Consider the following 17,256-nt stretch of genomic DNA (forward strand, 5'->3'; position numbering starts at 1 on the left):
GGCTTAGTGTGGCTTGGAGAGTCAATGCTGCAGCGAGAGGCACTCTAGGTAGACCAGCCGCAATACATGCGATGGACGCATTAACTATGTGATGGACGTGTTTCTGAGATGGGGGACTTGAGTTATGTTCCTTCTCAGACAATCTCCCTCTCCACCATTGCAACCGGCTTCTCTCCTGTTGTTTCGTGATGGGGATTGGATGGCCGCTTGGGTTGGTAACAGAGAGAGCACCTGGCATCTTGTGGCTGCCAGTTCAGATTTAGCATGGGTCAAGAGCTGCTACCACCTGACAGCTGTGCGTTGGCCAGGTGTAGGTAGCATGTGGCCTCAGTCTGCTCCATCAGAGACAGGTAGCCCCAAAGCTGTTCTCACATTTGGCTCATTGTTGGCAGCCTTTGGTGGAGAGGCCAAGGATTGAATGGGTCCTTGAGTCTGATCTTCCCTCTCACTTGTAGAGGTGGGCCGTGTGGGGGAAACCCGCCCAGTCTCTGCTGATCCCATATTTATGCTGGGACTGAGCCAGATTTCAGTCAGCAAGGCTATCTCCTTGCATCAGCACTGAAAACCAGACTGACTTGGCCATCTTTGTTTTCACGGGGTCTAGAGGGGCAGCAGCCCTGCAGCTAATCTCAGAGTGAACTGGCTGCAGAGAGCTTCTCGGACTCTCTCCAAATCCAGAAGTTCCTAGTATAGAGACGCACAGCTTAGCTTTCCGAGTCTCTCCCGCTTCTGCCCCTACAGCCGTTGAGCATGCTTCGAGGGAGATGACTGGCAATTCATCCTGAGTAGGGCTCTCAGGCCTTTATAACAGCCAAGGCCATTGAGCCTGCTATAGGAGGGGTAGAGAGGAGACACTATCATTTCAGGGGTATAACACTGTTCTCATTAGCTCCAGCTTTACTCCTTGAGACTCCATGTACTTCAGTGTCCATGTGTCAGCATGTGGTTTAGTATCACTACAGTAGCTGCTACAGTGATAGTCCACTGACTTCAACGGAGTCCCACCTGCCTTAGAATCATAGAGTCATAGAAGATCAGGGTTGGAAGAGACCTCAGGAGGTCATCTAGTCCAACCCCCTGCTAAAAGCAGGACCAACCCCAACTAAATCATCCCAGCCAGCGCTTTGTCAAGCCGGCCTTAAAAACCTCTAAGGAAGGAGATTCCACCACATCCCTAGGGAACCCATTCTAGTGCTTCACCACCCTCCTAGTGAAACATGGGTGTGAGAGGAGAATCAAAATGGTGACTATAAATCCAGGATCAAAGTGCGCAGGATTTACACTGATGTTACAGGGAGCAGAATCTGGCCTCCACTCCAGATGAAATGCTTCTTTTGCAATTGGAAAAATACTTCAATCTGTTAAAAACAATGAGGAGTCCCGCCCAAATAAATCCGTCAGTCTCTAAGGTGCCACAAGGACTCCTCGCTGTTTTTGCTGATACAGACTAACACCGCTACCCCTCTGAAACCTGTCTTCAATCTGTTGCGGCCGCCAAAATACTCCAATCCACCAGCAAGTGGCACGAGAGAGCTGCTTTCAAAGCTGGCTCTCCTCAGCAGCACCATGTAGACACACTACGATGCTCAGTGTCTATACACCATGCTTCAGGGCCGGAGCCTGCTCTGTGGGCGTCAGTGGTGGAATTTCAGTTGAGGGCAGGAATCGGGCCCATCCCAGGGCAGGACAGAGAATTTAATTAAAAATACCTGCCGTGTCATTCTGGAGCCAGCTATCAAAGCCCCCGCAGGTCTGGTCGCCCTCATCCATCGCTTCTCATCCGGGTCTCCGGGTCTGTTTCAGTGATGTTGCTGTGGAACTGCCTTTCACACTTATGCACCCCAAGCCCAGGGAAGAACCCTTGCACCGGGATGGTGAGTTGAACCCGTTTTTAGTCCCCTCTTGGCTTCGGGACTTGCTCTGCTGTTCTGAACCAAGCCAGCCGGGCAGGGGTGTCGCTGGCTGGGTGGGTTTGTTAGATACAGAATTGGCCTGTGCCGGAATTGAGATTTCAGACCATCTCTTGTGTTCGAAAAGGGGTCCGTGTAAACACTAACAAGCAGCATACTGGCGGGGAGGGAGGAGTCAGACTAGTAGCAGCTGAAAGTCCCATAGTGTGTGGGCTCCTGCTGGGCCTGCAGATCCTGGAATCGCCTAGAGACCACGTTGCATGTGCAGTGACACAGCTGCAAATGTCCCTTTGCCTGTGTAAATGATGCAGTAGAAGTGGTGTAGGCCCTTCATCCTTCTGAGGCAGATAAATTGACCTCCATGTGGATTGCCATAGGAGAACTCGCTGGCTGCTCCATGTGGATGGTAAAGATCCGTGGTTCTCTTTATATGAGTCGGGGTGTTGATTCCAGCGTTATGGCAAAAGTTTCCTCTCCCCAGTGCTGCCATAGAATCCATAGGACTGGAAGGGACCCCAAGAAGTCAGCTAGTCCAGTCCCCTGCACTCAGGGCAGGGCTAAGTATTATCCTATGCAATGTATGGGTTGATTGCCACTCTCCACGCCAGAGATGGTAGCATTTCAGTCCTGGTCTGGTGCAAATCCCATTCCCATTGATTTCCAATGGAGTTTTGTCCAAGCAAGGATGGCAGGATTGTGCCCAGAGCTTGTGGTGCTGTGGGATGAAAGAAGCTGTGTAATGGTTATTTATTATTTTGTCAAGTAACTAACCATGTGCAATAATTTCCTGTGTTTAGTTCCAGAGAATGAAGCTCCCATAGATACAAATCTCATAGAGCTTGACACAAAGTAAGCTAAAATCATCCTAGAGCCTGTATGGGAATGTTGACTCATTTGCATATGAACTCAATCAGTGATCAACTCATTTGCATGTAACTCAATAACCAGCTAACTCAGCTAGACGTAATTCGGTCAATATCATTTCCAAGTAACAGTCAATGATTAACTCACGTGAACGTAACCTTTAATGCATGGGGTGTATGTTTCTTTTCTTTCTTTTTTGGCATGATAACCACCTTGCATGAGTTTTGCAACAGGAAAAGCATAGTAAGAAACCACCTTCTCTGTCTCTGAGTTGTATTTTGCTCTGTTGCATCCATGTCATTGTGTTGTCACAGCCGGCCTTGGACTTCACACAGTGGAATCTGGTTTTAGTGAGTGTCGCTTGAGGGAGATGTTAAATTCTGTGGATCAAATCATAGGCCACCCTTGGGTGCCTAAAGCTGAATCCATATTTAGCCACCTACTGTTAAGAGGGGTCTGATTTTTCAGCAGGGCTGAGCATCTACAGCCGCTCTCATTGACTTCACTGAGTCCAGCCCCTGCTGTCGCAGGCAACCAAGGTGCAAGTCAGGCGCTAACGGACAAATTTTCAGAAGTGGTCACTGATTTTGGGTGCCTCAAATTTTGGGGTAACATGATGTGGCATCACCAAGCCCTGGCTTCTCAGAGGGGCACATGCAGCTCTCGTGGCCTTCAGTGGGAGCCATGGACACTCGGTGCTGCTGAAAACCAGGCCCCAGGCTTTTCAAGTTGGGCCTAGAAATTGGGGGGCCCCCAGATCAGTGGTTGATTGAGATTTTGGGGTGCAGGGCATTATAGGGCACCTCTGAAAACCAGACTGCTTATTGAGGTGCTGAAATATGGCTGCTGGGATTTGAAAAGCTCCTAAGACTTAGAGGCTTTGCAAAATCCCACCCCTGGGTGCCTATGGATGGGCACCCAGAGTGTCAGCCAGATTTCCAAACTCCAGAACCCCTAGATCCTGACGCATTTACCCCTTGCCTAGAAAGATGAGTGGGGATTTGGGCTGACTGGTTTTCTGTGATGTTGTCCAAGTCGAGAAAGGCTCTTGCGCCTTTCTGGGGGCCATGAAAAGCATACAGTACTGAATGTTAGAGAACGTGTAATAGCCTGGCTGACCTGCCTTGGTACGAAGATGCCTGTTAGAAACACACTGTCATGGCAGTGTGGAAATCTGGCTTCTCCGTACAATGTGATCCAAGGAGCTTGTTCTCAAGTGGCCTGACGCTGTGGAGGAGAGATGCCCACATCACTCCTTTTAACAGAATTCAACTGTGTTGCCCGCCTCAGAGTGAAAATGTATTTAATTTGGGAGTTAGATCAAAGCCATTTCCCAGATGAGTTGTGAGCCAGTAAATTCTCCACACGGCATGGAAATTCAGGGCTCTCTTCATCAGAATTCGTCTGGTACCTGTCTGCTGGAAACGCTTTCTCCTTCTTTCTGCCTTCTCTGCTCCTTATTGCATATTCCACGTCCCCTCCACCCTATCTAGCAAATTGGTAGCTTGGAAGCCAAATCAGCTGTATTGATGATATCACTGTAGAGATTTGCTTATATCCATCCCTGTTCCGGTACTTAGATCCCCCGACCCCATTGGAATTTTGGGATCCAGTTCCAGTAGTAAGGCTTTGAGTCGACAATTCACGGGAAATACCTTTATTTCCCAAAGGCTGATGTACTTTTTACTAAAGGAAGTACATCCTGTATACTGTACTCAATGTCACTATAAACCCTGACTATGATAATACTTCCCTAAGACTAAGCAATATAGAGAGCTGGCAGGAGGACCCACAACATCATCCCGGTGTCCCCTGGTCTTGGGTGTCCAGTGCATCTTCTGAGCTAAAGTGTGATGCTCAAATCCCCTGTTTAGATTTTGTATCCATGTGCTAGCTGCACTGGGTTGCGTCAGTCAGTGGTTTGTGTCCGCCTGTCTCGGACACATCCTCTTGCAGCGGCTGCAGGCCTTCCTGTGAGAGCGGATTCCACTCAATCAATTTCTGTGTTTTAACGCAAAAACAACCCCTTTAAACAGGCTTAATCTGCCTAACTGCAGGAAAGCTAATGCACTGCCTAGCAACTCATCCCTGGTTATTTTTATAGCAAGCGCCATCTTGCATAACCCATATTCCTTCGCCCCTCTGCCCTCTCTATATGCCACACAGTTCCTGATGAAAAGACCCTTAGTTCCTCTTCAGCCCTGGTTATGAAGATGAAAAAAGCCGAGAGGATTAAACAGGTTTAGGGGGTGATCTGGGGGCAGAGATCAAAACCCTGGGCCAAAACAACTCCAAACTTTGGGAGTTATTTGAAACTTAAATGCTGTGGGTTTGGACCATGGTTAGTTGGCTGGTGCCAATATCTCCTCCTGCTATGCCGAGGGTAACTCCACCACTAAAAATCACTCCGGGCTCACTGGGAGAACCAAGAGGTGACTAGACCTCTGTTTGTGGCTTTGATTTCAGCCCCGCTCTCAGGTCCTGCTCCCTTGCACGATACGACCGCGTGAGGCTGTTTCCAGCTATGACGTCTCACTGGGTGCCTGGCAGGACCGGCCCTCGCAGAGCCTGTACTGAGCAGCAATGGCCTCTGAGGTTCTGATCATTGTAAAAGGCGCCTTGGAAACCCTTTGCTCCTGTAACTGACGTCTGATCCCCACTCCTCATCCCTTACAAAACGTCACTGCTGACTAGATGTATCTTTAGCTCAAGGGGAGCTTCTGCTGTTGTGAGGGTAGGATCCCCATACCCTTAAACTGAGCTGGCCCCACAGGATGCCCTATATACACTGCGTCTCCCCCTCTCTGCTCCCTCTGGCACTCATTTCCCAGGGGCTGCTTTTGCTAGCTGCTCCTGCCGCTCATTTTCCTCATAGCGAACCCAATAACAGCAGAGACCGAATGAGACTTCCCAACCTGTATGATCAGGTGAGGCCAGAGCCAGCCACCTGCCCCTAGTTGCGAAGCAAGGTCCCAGCACGGGCACCAGGGGACACAGTTGCCTCCCATCCGTTCCATTGTAACCTTCTCCCTGTGTCTTCTGCCAGTGACGACGACATTGTGTTTGAAGACTTCGCCCGGCAGAGACTGAAGGGCATGAAAGACGACAAGGAGGAAGACGAGGAGGGGACAAACTCACCACAGCTGAATGACAGATAAACAGGATTCTTTTAACCAGTTTTGTTTGTTTCCAGTAACACTTCTGCATTAGGCTTCTTATATTTTGTATGATTTTTTTTTTCTACATGTACCGGGAGCCTATGGATCACCCAGATGGTGACGGCAATTATAACCTTACAGCTGTGCCATATTTATCACTGTGCATCTAGCTACCTAGGCTGAAGTCTTGTCAGCTGTCTCAGAGAACGAGCACAGGGCAGCGGGCCGGATCCTGAGGGGGATTGCAGCAATCAGGTGTCACCGACGCTCAAACCCCTTAGGATTTGGCCCCCTCTAGTTCCTGGCCCTGTTTTCACTCTGGAGCAGCTGCTCTCAGCCCTTTCGTATGATCTGCATCTTTTATGCATTTTGTATAATCCAGACAAGACAAATCTTTGTTACGGGGGTGGGAGGAAGGGGTAGGGCAGACAACGCGTGTGAAAGGGTTTATTTTCTAGGCAAATTGTTTTCACTGCAGATGGGACAATGTATGAAGCGGGCACAGTTCCACACCCTGGCTGGAGAACAGTTGTGACACCAATCAGCTGACCGCACTGAGTCCCGGGCTGTAACTTGCCCTCCCTGCAGTTCACAGCCTATTGGCAAAGCCTGCGGGTCTGTGCTAAGTGCCTACTCTTAGCACACAGCTCTGTGCCCACGCCCCAACCTCAGCACTGCTGGCCCCCAGCCCCAGTCCCTCACCTGGCTGGCTGATGGCAAGGAACTCCCTCCCTCAAGGGCAACTAGACGCCCCAGTGTGGGTCCCATGTTGGCCTTTCTTTGACTCCTGTACCCCCACCAGGATCCTAGCCCCACACAGGGTCTTGCAGGAAGTAGTGGAGGACTTGCTGGGCCAGGGCGCTCCTGCTGGCCACTCAGGAAGACTGTGCAGAGCTCCCTGTTAGCTGCAGGTAGGACTGGACAAGGGTTCCTGTCTGGGGGAAGCGTCACCTTACGTGATCCCTGCCCGTTCCACTCAGCTTCTACAGAGTCAGGAGAAAGGGGCTGCTAGGGGATCGACCCCAGTAGCTTAGTTTCTTCTGCAACACACTGTCCCCCCTAATCCGGCATGTTTAGAGGAGGGATGACGGGAAATGGCTTTTGTGCTCGTCACCGGCGAGAGAGATGGTCACCAGCAATTCAGACAAGTGTGCTGAGAGCGCTGGCCCCCAGTGTGGACACCGTAGGGTTGGGGAACCGCTGCTCTGGGATCTCCTTCCCTGAATTGTTGATGAGCCTCTGCACTGGGCTTCCCGTCTCTCATCCTGCACCTTGTGTGCCATGCCATGGACTTGGGCTGCTCATGATCGCAAGCTGCAGCTGTTCCACAGTGAGTTCTGATGCCCCCGGCGCATGGGAGGCGGTGGGCACCAGCCAGCCCAGCCTCAGTCTGGTCAACTGGCACAGTTGCTCTTTAAGGATGGGGCCGGCTGCCTTTGGCCATTGCCAGGTGGTGAAAGGGTCTATGGTAGGCGAGAGGGACCAGCTGCAGGAGGCAGGAATCAGTCAGTCAGACGAGTGAGTTGCAGCGTGTGCTGCCAAAGGCTGATATTTCTGGCGACTGCTCAAGCCGTTAGCACAGGGACACACGTGCCTCACTGTGAACTCAGCCACCTGCTCTCCCCCCAGCCGGCGCGGAGTTATCGCAGCACAGAGGCTGTGTGTAGACCAGGCCATGCCCTGTCCCACGCTGTTCCCCACCCCATAGGCCTGGCGTGTGGCTGGGGTGCTGTGAAGTGATGAGTGCTGGGATCCCTAGGGTTAAGGGGGGAAGGCGTGAATGGCAATTTCCGGGCCTAGGCATGACAAGAGAAACAGGCAGGATTGTAGTCCCAGTCCCTTCCACCGCGGGAGCAAGGGGATGGTCCTAGGAAGAGGCATTAGAAGGAGGTTCCTGTTCTCTGGGCTTTGCCTTTCTAGTTCCTCCATAAAGGCTATGGACGAGGCTGTTTGAGTCGTAAGGGACCAATTCTGGAGGCCTTGCCAAGGCAAAACGCTCTGAGGCCCGTACGAGGTTTGGCTGGGTTTGGCCTGTAGGACGAGCCCCCGCAGAGTGGCTGGAACAGGGTAGTAAGCTGCACATTCCGTGTTTGCATTTATTCCATTGGAGGTAAACTCTGCTTTGGGCCCCCATATGCTCCACGGCCGTGCGCACACCTGACCCTAGGAATGCAGGAGAGAAAAATCCTGAAGAGGTCCATGGTGTTTGATTTCCAGGGCCAATGGGATTGGACAAGGCTGATCCTGTGACTGAAGATAATGCTTTGAAGCCAAAGTATCGTCGCGTCTTGGAAACCCATAACATCTTTATCTTCTGTGCCGGGACTGCAGACGAGTGTGTGTATATATATCTCACACACATACACACTCACGCACTCGTCAATAGTGACTAGATTAGATTTAAAGAAAACCTTTCACACTGGGAGAAAGCAATGGCCAGCTCTCCTGTGTCAGTCTGCAGCCTGTAATCCATTCCTCCCTCGTGGGCCTGTCAGCCCTTAGGACACTGAGGACTCAGACAACCCCCATCTCCATGCTCTGTACTGAAGGCTTCCCTCAGGGCTGGATTTGGTCCATCTTTGCTCCCCTCTCTTCCTCTGCTGTCCAGGATTATTTAACTGTCTAAATGATTTGAGAGCTGGTTTAGAGGAAAGATGCCCCTTGGGATAAAGTTCTGTTGTGGTGATCTGCATCCATGTGGGATCTTCTGGAGAAAGCATGGGAAACCATCTTCTCCTGTCAAGCCCTGGAGAACCCAGGGTGGGTGCTCTCCACATGATATATTCTCCACGCCTAGTCTGGGTACCCTGAGACCTGCTGATACTGGTGTTTGCAGTGTTGTGGCTGTGTTGGTCCCAGGATATGAGAGCGACAAGCTGGGTGAGGGAATAGCCTTTTTGGGGGTGGAAGAACCAAGCTTTTGAGCTCCAAGAGCTCTTCTCCAGGACTGGGGCTGGTACTCAGGGGGACACAGCTCAGTGCAAGGTGGGACAGGTTGTTAAGCATAAGGGGGTAACATGTTGCCAGAGACCAGTTACAGAGAAGTGGGAAATTAACACCTCCGCAGTCGTAGGACAAAGGCTGGTTTGTAGGTTATTAATTGTAACGAGCCATAAAACCAGGCCCATGCTTTTTGGTGTCTAGCAGCATTCTCCATTTAAGTTCCCAGGCTCGTCTTTTGAAGGCATTGTGAAGGTTTCCTTTGAGGAGCAGGAATGAGAGAGCTGATACAGAGCAATCGTATTGTGAAAAGTGTTTGCCCGTGGTGATAGGGTGTTTTGGTCTCATTATTTTGCTGTGTGGGTTCATTCGACAGTCTGGTTTCATACCCATAGTTATTGTTGTGGCATTTTCTGTAATGGGTCTTGTACATCACATGTTGTGATAGGCACGTGTAGGGCCCATGTGTCTTGAAAGGCAGGTCGGGTGGAGTGCTGGTCATTGTAGCAGCGGGAGATGTCTGCAGGTTTCACATCTGTTGTTTTGGCAGAGTCTGGTGCCACTTTGAGTGGATGGGTCTGGATCTGTCTTGCTTCTGCTGATGAGGTTGGCGGGTTTGGGGGTTGTTTGAAGGCCAGAAGAGGGGGTTCAGGAAAGATTGAAATGCTGGGACTCTTTAGAGTGGAGATGAGTAAGAGAGGGCATGAGGAAGGCGCACAAAATAATGGGATTGAGAAAGGAAATCAGTTGCTCTTATTTACCCTTTCACAATACAAGGACAAGGGGGCGCTCTGTGAAACTGAACCCGATTATAACAGATTCCTTACACACAGCACAGAAAAACTTGTGGAACTCACTACCCCAGGACATCCAGGCGCAGAACAAAGTAGTGTTTAAAAGAGGATCTGACAGTCAGATGTGACAACAGCCACAATTTCAGGAGAGGGGCTAAAAATTATAATATTTTTAGAAGGGATCAAAACCTGCAGGCTTCACGCATTAGCCCACTTCTAACTGGTGCAGTGGGCAGGGGCAGGCTAAGAAGATATTTCCCCCATGGCAAGAATATTCTGTGCACTGGGAAGCTCCTTGTACCTATCTCTGAAACATCTGTTCCTGACCAATGATGAAGCCAGGACCCTGAGCTAGTTGGTCTGACCCATTGGCAACAGAAGGTCTGGCTGACTGCTGCCAGGTTGTCACTCCCTTGTGGGCAGAGCCCAGGAGGACTGTAACATGTAGGCAGTGGCTGGGAATGTCACTGACTGTCAGGTGGGGCTCGGGACATTCTGTTGACGCTGGTTCGAATCCGGCACAGGCTAAGATCTCACAGGGAAGCAATTATACTAACGGCGGCCCAACGTGCTAGTTTGGGGTAGGGGTGGGGAGGAGCCAAGGAAGAGTCTCCCATTTAGTAAATGCTAAGGAACACCTCAGAGCTGTACCTGATGGGGCCGGGGGTGGGGAGATGGCCATGTCGTCCCTGGGGATAGGGACGTTATGAGTGTTTAAGATAGGGAGCAGCATGCCAAAGAGAGATGGCGTCTAGGTTGGGATGGGGGCTACGTTGACTGACAGCTGCCTGCAACCTGCTTTCCCAGCTATTTGCCTCTCCCCCGGCCCATCAGCATGTTTCTTCTACCAGCTTAGTCTCCCTTAAACTCAGTGGGGCGGCGGCCATAGGTGCTGGAACTGGGCATGCTGGGGGGGGGTGTGTGGCAGCACCCTGTGACTGGACGTAGATTCCATTATGTACAGGATTTACAGCTTGGTTCACTGGCTTTCAGTACCCTGCTCAGATGCTGATTGCGTTTGCACAGGGGTAGCTCCAGAATAGCACCACGGACCCCCCCCCCCCAGCAGAGCTGCTGCAGAGCTCACCAGCGTAACTCAGCTCAGAATTTCGCGTTGTCATTCCTGGTGGAATTGCATTGTACCAAACCGCGTGACCCCAGGGATTAACGTGCCCCAGTGAAAATTCCCTAGGGCCTGAGCCAAAGTTTACTGAAACTAATGGCAGCCTCATTAAGCCTCTGCTTGACTTCAGAGGGCTTTGGATCAGACCCTTAACAGTGTTTCACTTCCACCTCCAGGTGTGTGAAATTTCCCTGCCAACAATGTGCTGGATTTGGGACAACTGCATGTGCCAGTGGGTAATTTACCCCAGTAACAGGCCCTCTCACAGCCAGCTGTGCTCGCTAGCTTGACCAGTGGTGTTGGCTCTAGCGAGGGCCGAGCAACTCTGGCTCCTTGGATGTTAAGACCCATAGTGTTACACGCAATGAAAGCAGTAACAATCCGTCCTCCATGAGAAAAAAAATAACCCAGACAACAGTGGGTGAGGAGATCGTGTATAGTCAGACAGCTTCTGCTGTCTCATCCCCGACACACTCATCGAGACAGTAGCGAGCTCGCCAATGAGTTAGTTTATTCATTACTCACCTGCATTCAGCATGAACGTTTGGAGACCGTGCATTGCCCATTCGATCTGTATATACGCACGTCGGGCACGCTAGAGCAAGAAAACCAACCGTTGTTATTTTTAGGTAACCTGACTGGGCAATGTGGTACTTTTTGTAAAGTGGTTACTTTGTACTGTTCATTGATAACTTGCTTCTTCGGTTTCTCCCCTGTATCTGTGATGTTTCTGTGTTCTGTCAAATAAATTATTCTAGTTTATTAAACTCAGAGAAGGAACCACAGCCCTGCCCATGTCTGAGGCTTTATTTTGTAGCTTAAGGATGGTTGGGTTCACGTAGTATTGTGTCTTGGGAGCCAGAGATGAGGCCATTAAGGGGCAAATGCTGATCTGGTTACACTGGTGTAAAGCTGAAAGAACAAAGCTGACAGAACAAGGAGTAATGGTCTCGAGTTGCAGTGTGGGAGGTCTAGGTTGGATATTAGGAAATCCTGTTTCACTAGGAGGGTGGTGAAGCACTGGAATGGGTTACCTAGGGAGGTGGTGGAATCGCCTTCCTTAGAGGTTTTTTAAGGCCCAGCTTGACAAAGCCCTGGCTGGGATGATTTAGTTGGGGATTAGGTCCTGCTTTAAGCAGGGGATTAGACTAGATACCTCCTGAGGTCCCTTCCAACCCTAATCCTCTATGAGGTGATGAAAGAACCCCATTGAGTGATGCTGGACTTACAATAATGTAACGGGATAGAGTTTAGCTGGCAGGGCGCTACCTGCTGTCAGATGCAGACATGGCAGCCATTAACTTCCATTGAGGCCCTGCACATGCACAGAACTCACCAAAATGTAAAAAGAAAAGGAGGCACCTTAGAGACACCTTAGAGATTAACAAATTTATTTGAGCATAAGCTTTCGTGAGCTACAGCTCACTCCATCGGATGCATTCAGACGTGATACCTTCGGCCCATGCCAGCCCTGACCCTTGGAACCCTCTCCCCCTACTTGCCTTTCAGTAAAGAACCAACTATGTGGCCAATGCTCAGTAAATGCTCTCATGTACTACCCCAAGGCCTGGCATTTCCAGTTTCTCAGTGATCTCTGGGTCACTTCACATGCATTGTGTAACCTAGCTCCATTTGCATACAGCCCATTGAGTCTGGCTCAAGAGACTCGCACTGGGGTTATACCCATTGATTCTAGGCCTGAAGTTGGCCTAAAATTTTTACTCAGTCCATGGCTGGGACCTCCTTGTGCCTGCGGAAATCCATTTTGGACTGAGAAGATTGGCTTCCCCATGGACTGTGAGGTTTAGAAGTGTTTATGACTAAAGATAGCGCCAGCTAGTGTTCTCTCTCACCCCAGTTGTCTTTGGTGATTGTTATTCTGGCTTTAGGCTGATCTGGCAGAGCAGAGTCTGGCCCCAGATAAGGACCTTTATAAATAATCGAGTCTTCCTGGGCGTTGGAGGCAGAAGCAGCTGAGAAGGAACAAGGTCCTTGAGCCCCATCCTGTCAATGCTGGCATTACATTGATCACGTGGGGTACACTGCCCTGCCCCTAGCGGCACCAAACAAAGGTGCTGAACGTCTATGGTCCCTGCCAGTGTATCCTGGGGAAACGCTCCTGCCCATGTGATAATCCCTTTCCCCCTCGGAAAGTGGTCTCGGGTCTGCACAGTTGTGAGCACAGCAAACAGGAGGCAGAAAAGCCTGCTACCCTCTCCCATAAGAAGTGGGTGCTGCGTGCGATGGACCGAGCAGCACCGGGCTGCTCTGCAGGACAGCAGTGAAAAGTCCTGGGGAGTGGGGCGGGGGTGGTCACAGCAGACTCTGGCCCCCTGTGGCCTCTGGGGGGTGGGGGGGTGAGGTGGCTCCTGGTGGTGGTGGGAGGAGCAGGAAGCAGGCCCCCCCTCCCTGTCTCTTCCATGGCTTTATCCTACTTTCACCGGAGCAGCTGCCCTGGTTTCAGGGGGTACAGGACCCAACCCCCTGGACTCTGCCCTGTGCTGTCTGGCCAGGGCGGGCCCAAGGGCCAGGAAGAGGCAGTCCCAGCTCAGTGATGAAGTGATTCCAACAGACAACGCAGGCCATGCCTCTTTCCCCGCAGCCACAACGCACCCGGCTGGAAGGGGGTGGTGACAGGCTCTAGGGAAGGGTGCTGCAGACACCGGGGAGCAGATTGTGGCTCTTTTCCTACAGCTCCAGGCCTCCCAAGAAGAAAAGATAAAGCTGCAGCCTGCGGAAAATCTGGGGTATACACCACTCGTCTGTCCATGTCTCCTGCAGCCATCTGGCTTCGTCTCCGTCACGCTCCTCCATGCGCAGCTTGGGTTTTTCCTCACTGCCTTGGAGAGAGGAGGGGGCCGCTCTCTGCTGGCACATCCCCTCATGGGACAGGAACTCCTCCATTCGCTGGGTCTTTCACGCCTGAATGGGTGGGGCTGACAGAGGCCGTGCTGGACCAGCCCAGCTCTGAGGGTCCTCCAGCCCAGACACCTGTCAGTGAGCCATGAACGCCCAGAGCCAGGTATAAAACCCCTGCAGCAGCTGTGGATTAATCTGCCCCCATTAGGTTTCATGCTGGGCTCTAATAATTGGAGACCAGCTCAAGCCCCAAAGCCCAAGGTTTAACATCCTTGCGGGAATTTTTGTGAGCATTTTCTTTGCTCACGCTGGCCGTGCTGGTTATCCAGCGAACTACCCGCTCCCTGCTTCGAATCGTAGTTCCTGGCCTCAGAGACAGCCTGAGTTCCCTAATGCCACAGGGATGAGAAAGGATTTCCTTTGCTCAGCTGTGAATTTGCCACCTTTTCATGTCAGTGACTGGCCCCTGGTCCTTGTGTCACGAGACTGAGAGAACCGAAGTTTCCGATCTCCCAGCACTGGACCAGTCACTGTTTCATAGCCTCTTGTGTCCCTGTTTAGTCATCGCCTGTCTAAGGCTAATAAGCCCATGGTTTTCAGTCCCTCGAGTAAGAGTCATTTTCCCAGGCCCTCGCTCACTTTCAACTCCCATCTCTGAACCGCCACTAACTCTGCCATACGCTTACAGAGCTGGGCTGACCAGTGCAGCTCACAGGCACCAGCTGAGGCCGCATCATTGAGAACAGGATTATACTCATCCGTGTTTTCTGGCCTTTTCCTGCCTGCCTCCAGAGCTGTGCAATGGTATTTCCCACTCCTGACCCACCCCCTGCCCCGCATGCTGGGGCCAGCCCCCCAGCTGTACGGTTGAGCTGGCTGTGGCTAAGGCGGCTGGTACAGGGAGCTGCATGCCATACACAGCCACCCAGAACATGACACACAGGAGTCGGGCTGCCTGTGGGACTGTGCACCCTGGGGGTAGGCTGAAGCCCAGTGTAATCAGGGGCTGGCTGAGAATCAATGTGTGATAAAAGATAAAGAGAGCTAGAGCTTCCTAGCTTGGCCAAGCACTGGCCGGGACAGCGGGGCATGGGTAGGGGATGTGATACTAGCCTAGTGAAGGGGGGAAAAGGATGGGAATCGTTTAGTTTTTTCAAGGATGGGGTAGTAGTGGCGGCATGTAATTAGAAAACAGTGAAGTGGGAGGCTGAATACCACAAAAATCTTGGCCGTCAGCTGGGTTCAGCTGCTGGGAAGTCCTGAAACAAACCTTATCCCCCACCCTATGTCTCCTTCCCAAGGTCCCAAACAACCTGGGGGAGAGGGAATGAGGGAGGGAGCGGGGAATGGAATGAGTGGGGTGGGGCCTTGTGGAAGGGGCAGGGTAGATCCTGGGTTGATTTTAAATTCAAAAAGTAATCTTGTGCTGTAGCTCATGAAAGCTTATGCTCAAATAAATTTGTTAGTCTCTAAGGTGCCACAAGTACTCCTTTTCTTTTTGCAGATACAGACTAACACAGCTGCTACTCTGAAACCTGTTATAAAGTGGGAGGATCATCACACTAATGTCAGTGTCCTCGTAGAGGCCAACATCTTCAGCATTGAGGCCGATTATCCAGCACTGGCTGAGGTGGAGCGGGCACTACCATACACCCAACTCACCAAAGAAGAAAGGAAATGGGGAGGCCAAAAGAAATGTTTTAAAGACACCCTCAATATAAACATCAAGAGTGTAGCATCGACACCACACATTGGGAGACAGCAGCCCAGGATAGGGATAGCTGGCAAAAACTTGTCAAAGAGGGACCGTCTATTTTTGAGGAAAATTGCCTTGCCCTGGTCACAGAAAAACGCCAAAAAAGAAAGGAAAGACAACCGTCACGCAGCAATCGAAATAAAACCTGTGAGAGACCATCCTCAACCTCGTGAGATCACTGATGATGGAAAACAGAGCCCGTGAAACTAAGCTGCTATCTTTTTTGTTATGAGATTACAAGTTGGTTGATAAAGATAATAACGTTGACATAATATACTTTGACTTCTTTAAGGCATTTAACTTAGTGCTGCAAATTTTGATTAAAAAACTAGAAAGGTATCAAATTAACATGGCACACAAGTGGATTAAAAGCCGTCTGATAGGTCTCAACATGTAATAGTGAAGGGGGAATTTTCATTGAGCGTGTGTTTTTCTACGGGTCCCGCAGGGATCAGTTCTCCGCACTATGCTATATTTTTTATCAATGACCTGGAAGAAAACAAAATCACTGAAAGTTTGCAGATGACACAGAAGTTGAGGAAAGAGAAATAACGAAGAGGATAGGTCCCTAATACAGAGTGATCTAGAGCGCTCAATAAGCTGGCATAAGAAAACAATATGCATTTTAATACAGTTAAATATAAATGTATACATCTGAGAACAAAGCTTGCAGGCCATACTTACTGGATGGGGGACTCTCTCCTGGGCAGCAGTGACTCTGAAAAAGATTTGGGGATCATGGTGGATAATCAACTGAACATGAAGTCCCAGAGTGACACTGTGGCCAGAGGAGGCATAAACAAGGGAATCAAGTAGGGGTAGAGAGGTTATTTTACCTCTAAGTTTGGCACTGGTGAGACCACTGCAGGAATCCTGTGTCCAGTTCTGGTGCTCACAAGTCAAGAAGGATGTTGATAAATTGCAGAGGGTTCAGAGAAGAGCCACAAGATTGATTAAAGGATTAGAAAACCAGCCTTATAGTAACAGACTCAAAGAGCTCAATCTATTTAGCTGAACCAGAGAAGGTTAAGGGATGACTTGATTACTGCCTATAAGTAGGTACACAGGGAACAAATATTTAATAATCAGCTCCTTAGTCTAGCAGAGAAAGGTCTAACATGATCCAATGGCTGGAAGTTGAAACTAGACACATTCAGACTGGAAATAAGGTGTACATTTTTAATGATGAGAGTGCTTAACTACTGGAACAATTTACCAAGGGTCATTGTGGATTCGCGATCACTGACAATTTTTAAATCAAGATCAGATTTCTTCTAAGACCCCTGCCCTAGGAATTAGTTTGAGGCAGGTCTCTGGCCCATGCTATACAGGAGGGTCAGACTAGATGATCACAATGGTCCTTTCTGGCCATGGAATCGGTATATGCCCTCTACTAACATTTTCAATATATACACAATACTGTGCGGGGTGAGTCTGGAGCGCCAACTAAAGCTTAATCCCCTGGACTCTCTTCCTCCCCATCATCCCAAACACAATCTTGTATGCGTACTCAGTACCACAAGCCAAGCAGGAAGGCAGTGATGTTGCAAAGGACAGGCGCCAACTGCTGCTGAAAGAAAACAAGGACAGGCCACGGTCTCATGGGAGCAGAGTTACACAAAGCAGGTGGAAGGCAAAGACTGGCTGGAGCTCTGGCTGTGGCTGAAGACAAACATGCTTATGAGCTGAGCCCCGCCCCCACCCAAAAAAAAGAGCAGAACCAGCTGAGACCGAGGCCAAAACGGAACTGAAGTGATGCACAGGACCTCTGAACAGGAGTGAATTCTTGTCCCCTATGAATCTAGCTAACTTACTCTCTCCTTGCTCACATTCACTTTCTTCACTGAGACTT

At 50.4% G+C, this 17,256-nt stretch overlaps 1 protein-coding gene across 11 annotated transcripts in view; it reads left to right on the forward strand.

The window, feature by feature from the left end:
- ARRB1 (arrestin beta 1) overlaps positions 1-11,574 on the forward strand; it is a 182,037-nt gene extending 170,463 nt beyond the window's left edge. For 4 of the 11 annotated variants that reach the window (XM_043504010.1, XM_038404921.2, XM_038404906.2 and 1 more), the window contains 3 exons: positions 1,804-1,874; positions 2,708-2,759; positions 5,821-11,574. In XM_043504010.1, the coding sequence (XP_043359945.1) occupies positions 1,804-1,874; positions 2,708-2,759; positions 5,821-5,932 (235 nt within the window). In that variant the 3' untranslated portion in view covers positions 5,933-11,574. The other 7 variants (XM_043504008.1, XM_043504009.1, XM_043504006.1 and 4 more) reach the window with 2 other exon arrangements.
- Positions 11,575-17,256: the final 5,682 nt, after the last annotated feature.

The sequence above is a fragment of the Dermochelys coriacea genome, chromosome 1, assembly GCF_009764565.3.
Source record: "Dermochelys coriacea isolate rDerCor1 chromosome 1, rDerCor1.pri.v4, whole genome shotgun sequence".
Lineage (NCBI taxonomy): Eukaryota > Metazoa > Chordata > Testudines > Dermochelyidae > Dermochelys > Dermochelys coriacea.